A 12,257-nucleotide genomic window follows, 5' to 3' on the forward strand; every position below is an offset into this window, starting at 1 on the left:
TCATATATTTTATAAATATATTTCCTGCTTGTAGAAATTTTTGTGTACACCAAATAGATACTTTTAGATAAGATTCTAAGGTGTTTGAAACAACTTAATTCAGGGTTGTTGGTTGAAGGTAATGGGAGTGAATTTTTTTTAAGGTTTTAAGCTGTACTTTTAAAAGATACTGTCATAAAAAGGTACCCTGGGGCTTCCCTGGTGGCGCAGTGGTTGAGAATCCGCCTGCCGATGCAGGGGACACGGGTTCGTGCCCCGGTCCGGGAAGATCCCACATGCCGCAGAGCGGCTGGGCCCGTGAGCCATGGCCGCTGAGCCTGCGCGTCCGGAGCCTGCGCTCCTCAATGGGAGAGGCCACAACAGTGAGAGGCCCGCGTACCACAAAAAAAAAAAAAAAAAAAAAAAAAAAAAAAAAAAGGTACCCTGTGTAGCCTGATATATCTTAAGTTAGGGTTACTTATGTCGATGAATAAGTCTGTCATTGATGTGAAGTTCACTTTTTTCTGAATTCTAAAACACCAGCTGTGGAACTAGATCTGCCACATGACAGAGGATTGTTTCAGTTCTCCGTGAGCTGCCTGGTCTACATATGAAATGATATGCATAATAATCAAACCTATGAACACACAAAGATCTTTTGTACCCAGCCACACACAAAATAAAATGGTTATAATTTATTACTTTCTGACATTATTTAGTATCAACAAAAAGCCAGGCTTTAAGTTTCAGTGACTAGTGATTTACTATAAAGCAATAATTTGTGTCACATGGTTTAGACCAAAACTGAATGTATACTACTGTTCATCCTTCATCTTTCTCACTTAGGGATGATACACTCATAGTAGTGGGAAAAACTACCATGGACATTAAGAGCAGAGGAAAGTCTTACTGCCTTTAAATGTCTTTCTGCTATTTTACTTTTGCCAGCTTTATTGAGATATAATTTATATAAAGTAAAAATTCAGACGTTTTAGTGTCTGAAGTTTAATAAATACATACAGTTTTGTAACTGCCATCACCCCCCAGAACTCCCTCATGCTCCCCTCTATAATGAGACCCTCCCCCCACTCTCATCTAGTGACCATGGACCTGTTTTCTGTCTCTGTAGTTTTGCCCTTCAGTTTAGTTTCTTTCACTCAGCATAATGCCTTTGATTTTCATCCATATCATTGTATATATGATAGTTCATGCTTTTTATTGCTGAGTAGTGTTCCATGGTATGGATGTATCACAGTTTGTTTAACCAGCCTCTCATTGAAGGCCATCTGGGTTGTTTCCAGTTTGGGGAAATTGTGAATAAAGCCACTATAAGCCTTTGCATATAGTTTTTTTGTGAACATAAGTTTTCTTTTGGATAAGTACCTAAAAGTGGGATTGTTGGGTCATACACTAAGTGTATATTTAGCTTTATAAGAAACTGCCAAACTGTTTTCCAAAGTGGCCAGACCATTTTGCATTCCTGCCAGCAATACATGAGAGTTCTAGTTGCTCTGCAATTCTTGCCAGCACTTGGTATTGTGATTTTTTAAAAAAAGGTTAGCTATTCGGGACTTCCCTAGTGGCGCACTGGTTAAGAATCCGCCTGCCAATGCAGGGGACACGGGTTCGAGCCCTGGTCTGGGAGGATCCCACATGTTGTGGAGCATCTAAGCCCGTGCGCCACAACTGCTGAGCCTGCGCTCTAGAGCCCGTGAGCCACGGCTTCTGAGCCCGCGTGCCACAACTACTGGAACCTGTGCTCTGCAACAAGAGAAGCCACCACAATGAGAAGCCCGCACACCACAACGAAAAGAAGTCCCCACTCGCCACAACTAGAGAAAGCCCACGTGCAGCAATGAAGACCCAACGCAGCCATAAATAAATAAATAAATAAATAACTTAATAATAAAAGAACCCCCATAAACCACAACAGTAATTTCTTTAAAAAAATGTTATCCATTCTGATAGACATGTAGTGGTATCTTATTGTAATCTTAATTTATGCTGCCCTGATGGCTGATGATGTTGAATATCATTTCATGTGCTGATTTGCCATCCATATATCTTTAGTGAAGTTCCATTTTACTTTTAATCCTTACATTTCCTCAGGTGCCTCAGCGTTGATGCTTACGTGTTGACCAAACAATTTCCCGAAGAGAGTGTGTGGGGAGGATGGGGTGGAGAGAAGGGAGGCAGGAACAGAGACATAAAAGTATGTGTTGGTCAAGAGCCTTGTCCAATGGCATTCATTTCTCTCACTTCTTAAAGTATTTAGGGGACTTTTCTTAAATTTTAGGTAGACCTTGAAAATAGTAAGCTGTTATAGTGAGTAAGAGCAAGGTCTCTGGGTCCAGACTTCTAGGATCAAAACGTATCACTTCTCAGCTCTGATACCTTGGGCAATTAACCTAACTTTTTTGTGCCTCAGTTTCTTTATCAGAAAAATGAAGATAAGAATCCCTACTTCATAGAGTTTTTAGGAGGATTAAATGTGTTAGCATCTGTCAAGTACTTAGGACAGTACATGGCACACAGTAAGCTCTATATCAGTGTTAACTACTGTTGATGTCATCCTCACAGTGACTGTATATTTCAGTTGAAAAATCAGGGTTTATTTAATTTATTTTTTTAAAAAAATTTATTTATTTTATTTATATTTGGCTGTGTTGGGTCTTCGTTTCTGTGCGAGGGCTTCCTCCAGTTGTAGCAAGCGGGGGCCACTCTTCATCGCGGTGCGCAGGCCTCTCACTATCGCAGCCTCTCCCATTGCGGAGCACAGGCTCCAGACGCGCAGGCTCAGTAATTATGGCCCACGGGCCTAGTTGCTCCACGGCATGTGGGATCTTCCCAGACTGGGGCTCGAACCCGCGTCCCCTGCATTGGCAGGCAGATTCTCAACCACTGCGCCACCAGGGAAGCCCCAGGGTTTATTTTTATATGCTTCCAAGTATGAGAGGTAGTTGTCATTTTTCCTCTGCCATAAGAGTGGAATTCTTAGACTGTTTCATTCGTTAAGAGAGACAGTAGGGCAATTTAAAATAGATACCATTCTAGAAAATCTAGAAGACCTGCTGGACTTAAGCAGAAAATGTTTTCAATTTATAAGCTAAGGTATGAATTCAAGAACAACTAATGCTGATAGTCTAAATGTTCCATTTGCTCTAGTTTTTGGTTGCATTTACTTTTATCATTGTTCTTTAGCCTGATCTATTTTTTTAGAAAACAAATTACATATTTAATTGCAGTACTTTTTTTTTGAGATCATGACTGATTTGTCCTTGTTTAAAGAATAAAGGCATCCACATTAGGTATATAATTCTGAGCCCTACTTGATATAAGGAGGAAAATATCCAACACTTATCAGTTACGTCTCTGAGTCTCATTTCTGATTTGGGGCCTTTTTAGGTTGTGGAGATGTTGGAGGTTCCCAATAAACCCACACAGCTGTCATACAAGTACTACTTCATGTCTGTGAATGCTGCAGATCGTGAAGACAGCCCTGTCATGGCCCTCCTGCTGCAGCAGTTCAAGGAAAACATCCAGGAATTAGTTTATCGTACAAAAAACGGGAAACAGCCTAGAAGCAGTACCAAGCGCAAGGTATGATCACATACAGAAGTGAGCACAGGGTTTGTGTGTATTAACTTTGCTGTGCTCTTTAATCATTTTTAAATGGGAAAGAATTTGGTATGTTTTTTAAGAGACTGAGCAGCAATAAGGTTTAGGTAACAAATGTCTACATATTCTTGAAAATGTTTCTCTCTTAATTAATAATTATATACCGTTTTCCACAAGACAGCTTGTTAAATACACAATATTTACTACTAAATTTCCAGCGTTTAGGTCAATATTTGCTCAGTAAATGTTTGTTGAATGAATTGACATTTGTTTTGGTTAACCTTGACTTTTGTTATAGTAGTACAACTGCCTTAACTAATTGCATCACATGTACTTTTTTTTTTTACCCACTTGCGTTCTTTACTTAAATTCTAGTTGTCTGATGATCTGTGTCCAGTAGAACCCAAGAAAACCAAACGATCAGGAGAAATGTGTGCCTTCAATAAAGTTCTAGCTCACTTTGTCGCTATGTGTGATACAAATATGCCATTTGTAGGACTTCGGCTGGAGGTAATTTGGGGTACCCTAAGTAATTTTTAAATGCCTTTTTGCTAAAGCTACATGAATTCCATTAGGAGAACCAGATGGTTGCGATCTTGTATATTTTGGGAGGGGTGGGGTTGAAATCACAGCATCTCGTGGTATACATGTAAAACATGACTTAAATTATTTCATCTCTCTGGTTCCAAATTGTGGGCCTTCTGTTCTTTGTGGAAATGGAAAGTAAATTCTTCCTAGTTTTTTTTTTTTTTAAATAGGACAACTTTTGAGACTTAACATCTTACTTGTATACCTCTTAGGAGCATTATTTACCCTTTTAGAGATGGGTAGTTGGTAAAGGGGTGGCTCATTTTTCAGTGGGTGAAGCTGTACATATTGCTTCCTAATAAAATTGAGTTCCTTTCTGAGAAGCAGGTCAGAAAGAATGTTAAACTAAATTTTTACTTTTTTCCCATGGAAGAAGCAATAGACTTATGCAGAGTTAGTGTCTTTCAAGAGTACACAGTTGTGATATCCAGCATGATCCCCAAACATGAAAGTAAAGGGAGGTAACAGAACCTGCATTTTTGTATTTCCAAAAAGGGCTTCGGCCAAGGATTGGCAGCCCTTAAAAGTAATACATCAAAACCTTAATTATTTCCCTCTAGTTTAAAGTTTTACTTTCTGTAAGACTCCTCCCCTCTGTAAATTATTGGGAATGAAGAAGAGACCTAGAAACATGGAAGTAGATTATTTCACCTGGGCTGATGATGATAGTCTTGGGAAGACTTGTTGAAAACATTTTGATGCTTTAGAGCAGGAATCGGCAGACTTTTTCTATAAAGGGCCAGATGGTAAATATTTTAGGCCTTTGTGGGTCATAGTCTTTTATTACAGCTTTTAAAATCTGCTGTTGTAGTGTGAGCCAGCCATAGTTGATATTTAAACAAATGAGTGTGGCTATGTTCCAGCAAAACTTTATTTACCAAAACGGGCAGTGGCTGGATTTGGCCCATGAGCTGTTGTATGCCAACCGCTACTTTATAGGGCTTTGGGATCTGAAGGCCGAGAATAAGGTGTGAAATTGTGAGGAGCAGCAGTAGCCCAGAAAATCCAAGCCCAGAAATAGGCTAAAGGAGATACTTATGTCCATGATGTCCCAGCTCCTAGAACTGTGGGCATGACAGATGTCCTCTTGTCTGGGAACTGGCCAACGCTCCAAAACTGTGCAGTATCCGTGCTTGTATCTGCTTAACTCTTGTTGGGCTTTTTCATCGTGCCATGTGGATTGGTTACATGAATGTCATTCAGTTACTCCCTTGCAGTGGGAAGGGAGGCTGCAGGATGCCCAGGGGCAGTGTAATGCCTCATTCATTGTCTGCTATCTTCCCCATTACCCACAGGCTAGAAGTCGCAAAAACTTGTGTCTTCATAGTGTCCCTATAGACACCTGTAGACATATGGCCTCTGTCTCCCTTCTCTGTGTTCCTATACCTGTTGTACACATAGGCCATGTAACATTCTGTAGTAGTCTACTGAACTCAGTCAAGCTCTTAAAAACTTAACTTTTTCTTCTCTCAATGAAAAAGACATGTTAAAGGTAAAAGCAAGCACATTTTCTGCTTAAGGTAATTTATATTGAGATGTGAATAACTAAACCTAGTCTTACAGGAATGTTTATATTTCTGATCCATAGAAGAGAAGCCCTCCCACACTTTGCTTCCTTTTGAATCTGGACCCCTACTGCCTATTTGGTCAGCAGCTCTTTTCCTAAACCTCTGCTCTTCCCAGGCCCAAAGAGCAGGGCTCAGTGAAATGCTTAGGGCTGCCTTAAATCCTTTCTGGAACAAGGTGGGTATAAATAAATAAATAGTCTGTCAGAGAAGACCTGGGAATATGTGCTGAAGGCAAGCATTTCTTTGCTAGATCAGATGACTTCCTGGCATACCCAAATAACCTGTAGTTCCACTGATAGGGTCTCAGGCACTATCCCTGCATTTATCTTTTTAACTCATTTACTGAATCCTCCAATTGGGAATGATATCTCACTGGGTAAATGCATAAAGTGGAAATCTTTTCTTCTTCTGTTTCACGGAGGAAATAGTTGTTAACAATAAAAATGTATTCCAGAAAAGTTATAAACTGAAAAATATTGTTTGTGATTAAAAATGAGATGTGACTATGACTCGAACTTTGTTTTCAAACAAACATAATTGAATCACACAAGAAAACCAGTCTTATTTGGTTTCCCAGGAAATCGGATGATGGGGGCACAATGCTCATGCCTAATATGTTGTCACTTTGGGACAGAGTGACCCTAGTACAGATGCCACGAGAATAGAGATAGTAGTACTTAGAAAAGGTAGTTTCCTTTGTAAAATTGGTGGTCTGACATATCTGTGCTTTTCTCTTTCAGCTGTCCAATCTGGAGATTCCACATCAAGGAGTGCAAATGGAAGGTGATGGCTTCAGTCATGCGATTCGCTTATTGAAGTAAGTCCCTGTCATGTGTCTGACTTGGTGCCACACACTGCAGCCAATGCTGCTCCCCTCCTTCCGTGAGTCAGCATACAGCCGAGTTCAGAACCTGCGGGTGTCACAGATTTCTGCATGGAATTACTACCGTCTGGGGGAGCATTCTCTTTCACCTGCCAAGTGGAGATCCAGCAGCACTTGGTATTTTAGGATGTCTTTCCCCTGGCTTATCTTTCATTCATTCATCAGGTGTTTACTGAGTGTGAGTATGTGTCAGCCTTGAATTCTGACAGGGCCTTTCAGGATGCTGTGGGTTCACATAGCAGGGGGATCTGGGCCAGTTCAGAAGTCAGGAAGGGTATCCCTGATGAAGTACCAGTTGTACCTAGACTAAAGGAGAGGTGAGAATTAGCCAGAGGAAAGGGAGCTAGAGTGGGAGTGGGTACCCCTAACCAGAAGGAATAACTGCTAAAATGAAGGCTTAGAGGGAAGAGAAAGCTCGGCATCCTGGAACTGAAGGAAGTTGGGCGTGGCAGGAGTTAGGAGAGATGAGCCTAGAGACGTAAGCAGGAAGGGGTCAGATCCTGTAGGGCCTTTGTAAGTGTCCTTAAGGAATTTAGACTTTACCACAATGGCAGTTAAGAAGCCATCAGATGATTTTAAGCAGAAACTGACATCATTAGATAGGTGTTTTTGAAAGCTCACCCTGATAGGGGAACAAGACTGAAGTAGCAAAACTAGTTGCTGAAATGGTTCACACCAGAGTTCTTGGTAGCTTGGACCAGAGAAAGTTCCGTAAGGACTTAGGGGATGAAATCTTAAGGGATTGGTGATTAGATTGATGTCAAAGGTGAGAAAGAGGAGGAGGTGGCAAAGATAACTATTAGTTTTATCTTGGGCAAATGATGGACGACAGTGATGTTTTCCGAGACGGGACTGAAGATGTGAGTTTGAAGGGGCTTTGCTGAGTTTGAGGTGCCTAGACATCCCTTTGGGCAGGCAGGGGTGTGTCTCAAGCCCAGGTGACTGGTCTGGGCAGGAGAAGTAAATGAGTCAGTACCAAGGTGAAAGTCATTGAGCTGGGATAGTAACTTAGATCACCAGGAAAGAGCACGCGGAGGGAGATGGGCATAGGGCTTGGTTCTAAATGGGTAGAGGACAAGGGGGCCAAAGGATGCTTAGAGGGAAAACTAAGGCAGCGCATGTGATTTATAAGGCGACCAGGATGGACTTGCAAAGCTAGAATGCCATTTAAGAGATCAGCCTTTTTGATGCACAAAGCAGTTTTCTTTTTTGGGCATTTGTATTGTTTATTAGACGTTGCTTAATAATATAAATCATAGGAGCAATTTTTATTTATTGAATTCCTGTCTGCCAAGACATGGCGGCTCTGCAATTTGAGCCAGTGGGGCTTTAATGTTTGTTACTTGGGAATCAATTTGCCCTGTGGAAGATGGGAAGGGCTCGCAGATAGCATGCACTCCACCCATGTGTCATGGTGCTCACATTAGATAAAGAGTTGAAGAACTAGAATAGCTGCCCTGCCTGGTTACCTTAATGCCATCTCCACAAAAAGCTTTCTGGGGAGAGAGCTGGTCTTAGAATAGACATCAAAAGGAAAACATAAAACTTTTAATTAATTTGCCTTTGGTTTTATATTACTTCTGCCTAAAGTATAGGGTTTTTTTCTTTTTACTCTTTTTGACAACTGTAGATTAATAGATGATGATAACATTTGTGTTCTATTCTCTTAGTTATATTTTTCATGTTTTGCAAGAATCTTAAAATATCTTGCTCTTGGCATTTTTACAAAAGAAATTTCAGTCCCCTTTATACTTGAACTCAAGAGAATTCATTATAGTCCTTACCTGGAGAGGAAGCACTTCATATTTTTTAATCTTCATTTTACAGTAATTTTTGAGAAAGTCTTTACTATATCCTGGCTATTGTTTTCTTTATTTAAAACTTAAAAGGAAAATATATAGAAATGGATAAAGAGATCTGTTTGGTACAAGCTGTCCATTATTGGGGGTATTTTCTTCATAGAAATGAAGAAGGAAAAAATAATAAATGTCTAAATATGATTTTATTAAATTAAAATCTGGCATAGATCTAATTATAATTAGTAAGTAATTGCTCTAATTCATTTAATCTTCAGAAACTCTTCTTTTAAGCATTTAGTCCTAGGTATATTCATATTAAATGGGGGTATGACTTCAAAGCTTTAAAATTGAGCACATTTTTCTCCTCTTTGCTAAAAAATATGTTCTGTTCTTGTTCAGCTTATCTCCTTGAAAATCTGTTGAGCAGGCCTCCTTGCTGTATCTCTGAAAATATCATGGTAAACACCTTACACTGCTCTGGTTCATAGGCCTGTTGCCTTGTGCAAACTTAAGAGCCTTGATCCCACCGCACAGATGACACAGTCTCGAGAGCAACAGGCTCGCAGTGCCTTGTTTTGAGCTCTTAAGCAAACTTTCCACCCTCTCCTGAACTAACATTACAGTAATGGGCAGTGGTGCTGGTCCTCCAGCCACGTCCACAAGGTTTTTCATCTCGTGATTTGTTTGCCTCTGGTAGCTTATGCAAGTAATGCACAGGCCCAGCTCTTTTTTGCAAGTTGTGTGACTCGGCTTGTCAGTTATGTGGCTGAGTCCTTCTGCATATGCACGGGCAATCTATATAAAATCCACCCCACTTTCCTTGTAGGTGCAGTTGTGCTGCTTTTACTAGCACTTTCAGTGATCTTCCTCCCCACTTTTGCACCGTGGGGACATAATGTGGTTACTGATGTTTGTAAAATCCCTCAGAACGAAACTGACACACAGCCCATGATGGCCGAGAAGGAGCAGTGCTGACACACATCTGCCCTAGAAGACAAAAGCTTACTTTCTAAATTTGATCAGTACTAAGAATTACAGGAGAAAAATCAGTCAGGAGTAGCTGTTTAGGTCAACAACTTTTTTGAAATGATAGAAATTTTCAGATATGTTAAATCCATTGTCCGGGAAACATCTTCCTCGGTTCTTAATTTTGGGCGAATATATTGAATAATAGTATTCTGTGTTTGTAATGATTTTGTCAGGTTTCCTTTTGGGGGAACCGTTTTTTTTTTTCCACCTCACATGATCATGCAGGGAGGATTAAAGTTATTGTTATTTCTCTCTGTTACATGTATAACCTTAAAAGCAAGTAGATATTTTGCAGGTTCCTTGAAATAAAGCCAATTATATCGGTATCACAGATTAAGAAAATGACATAGAATGCATTTGCAGGGTCGTGTTGTCCCTGAGAACATAAATTGGAAGGAGTCTTACTTAATTCTTACTTCAAAACATGCTGACTTCTATGTGTTCATTTTCTAACCAGATGGGTTTCATGAAATACCTATTTTATGTGAAAGAAAGATAATGTACTGCATTTATATTTTCAAAATCAGGATTTTAAAAATCTATCTGTATTGGCTGCTTTATAACTACTGTGGGTTAGAGGTACATTTTGAGGGGTAAGGGCAGGCAAAAGTCCTCAGTATACCCAAAGATGAAAGCATATGTGCAGTGTATGTGATTTCTATAATAACTACCCCAAGTAATGTTGGACAGAATCTTCTTGGTAGTGAGTGATAACAAGTATGTAGTATGAAATATTAACTTTTGAAAAAACTTGAAAACCTGTACTTTTAAAACAAGCTGTTGTGGAATTTTTAATTAACTGAGAAAATTTCAGTACATTAATTCTATTTTTATGCAACCTGGATAGCTTTCTTTACCCCTACAGATTTTATTTTTTACTATATACAATCTCTGTCTCTTTTCCTCTCTTAAATTGTTTATTCTAGGTCAGTGGTTCTCAACCTCAGGGCAGTGTTCCCTGCCAGGGAACATTGAGCAATGTTTGGAGATATTTTTGGTTCTCATTAACTGAGAAGAAGGGGTGGGAGGTGCTCCTGGGAGCTGGTAGGTAGAGGCCAGGGCTGCACAGGATAGCCCTCCACAGCAAAGAATTCTGCAGCCCAGGATGTCAATTTTGCCGACACTGAGAAACCCTGTTCTAGGTGTTGTATCTGAATGAGAGGCCTGAACCAAAATTCCATATTTCTAGTTATATTTGTTGTTTTTTGCTTAGATTTTGATAATTATTATACCAAGTCTGATAATTAACTCTCCTTCCCTGTGAGTTAAAGGATAATGTGTAATTAAATATTATCTCATTATTTCATCCATTACTGAAAAAACAGCCAAAATATTTTACCTCATAATGTTTTATGACAAATAAGATAGTTCATAAAGCTGCAAGAAATGGGTATTTTAAGACACCGAAGCTAATGCATTCCTCTTGTATATGTGGTATATATAAGTGACAGTATGTGTGTTAAATGAGTTGATACATGTGTAGCTCCATCACAATGAGTTACCTCTACAGAGGAGGAGGGGAGAAGGTGGGGGGAGATAACAAACCTGAAATTTTGTCATGGCAGTCAGTGATCAAGACTTGGTTTTACTGCAAGGAGAAACTAACATATGTGAATACCTGCTGCATCAGCCACCATAAGTACTTTATATATATGTTTTGTCATGTTTTAAAATCAGTGACCCATAAGGTAATTATTTATCTCCATTTTATAGTTGCAAAACTGCAATTCAGAGAGGTTGAATGTGGCTGAGTCAGAATTAGAATGCAGGTCCCTTACTCCAAAGCCCTTGTTCTTTTCACTGTGTCATCCTGACTTCAAAGAGTGGTCTTACAAATATTTTGTTCTCCTTACCTTTTCCTTGAGGATGTTCTAGGTAGATTTCATAGAAAGCCTGTATCTTTGATTTTCTGAGAAACTGTGGTCTGTTCTAATAACAAGATTAAGGATGAAGGCGAACATCACTGTTAAAATGAGAGTCCTGATCCATATTGATATGAATGGGAGTGGATTAAATGCTATCAACTGCTGTGAATTGCTACAAATTGTTTCCTTCTCTTGCAGAAGGTGCCTAGTAGTGGACTTTGAACCAAAGCTCTAATATGATACCCTGCCTGTCATTGTGTAGATTGTGCTTTTGTCTTTCTGTGATATGAAGTACACTTCATATGCTGTCTTTCATCACCAGAATTCCTCCCTGTAAGGGTGTAAATGAGGAAACCCAAAAGGCTCTGGACCGCTCTCTTCTCGATTGCACTTTCCGATTACAAGGTAGAAATAACCGCACCTGGGTGGCAGAGTTAGTGTTTGCAAATTGTCCACTTAATGGCACTTCTACCAGGGAGCAAGGTGAGATGCTTCACACACTTTGTCTTTGCATATTTCTGGATTTTTTTTTGTATTGATTACTATTAATCTTTTCTTTTAATCTGTAGGACCATCCCGGCATGTTTATCTGACATATGAAAACCTATTGTCTGAACCTGTTGGTGGTAGAAAAGTGGTTGAAATGTTCCTTAATGACTGGAATAGCATTGCACGATTATATGAGTGTGTGTTGGAGTTTGCACGTTCTCTACCAGGTACAAGTGATAATCTTCCTTTGGTGCGGGGGGAGGGGAGACGCATCCCCCACTGCACCACCACCGATTTTAACTGAGGAAGTAAAACATGCACATTGTAAAATAAAAAAATCATCAGTCTATCCCCGAGAGACAGCCACTGTGATGATTTGTATATATTGAGAAATTTTAGCCCACAGGTATACCAGATTATAATAATAGTGCTTATTGAG

General features: G+C 39.7%; 1 protein-coding gene across 3 annotated transcripts in view; it reads left to right on the forward strand.

Moving 5' to 3' along the window:
* MED14 (mediator complex subunit 14) overlaps window positions 1-12,257 on the forward strand; it is a 73,732-nt gene that overhangs the window by 37,037 nt on the left and 24,438 nt on the right. For all 3 annotated transcript variants that reach the window (XM_059050709.2, XM_059050710.2, XM_059050711.2), the window contains exons 14-18: window positions 3,385-3,579; window positions 3,973-4,107; window positions 6,494-6,570; window positions 11,652-11,812; window positions 11,899-12,045. In XM_059050709.2, the coding sequence (XP_058906692.1) occupies window positions 3,385-3,579; window positions 3,973-4,107; window positions 6,494-6,570; window positions 11,652-11,812; window positions 11,899-12,045 (715 nt within the window). The remainder of the gene's footprint in view (window positions 1-3,384; window positions 3,580-3,972; window positions 4,108-6,493; window positions 6,571-11,651; window positions 11,813-11,898; window positions 12,046-12,257) is intronic.

This window comes from Kogia breviceps, chromosome X, assembly GCF_026419965.1.
Source record: "Kogia breviceps isolate mKogBre1 chromosome X, mKogBre1 haplotype 1, whole genome shotgun sequence".
Taxonomy (NCBI): domain Eukaryota; kingdom Metazoa; phylum Chordata; class Mammalia; order Artiodactyla; family Physeteridae; genus Kogia; species Kogia breviceps.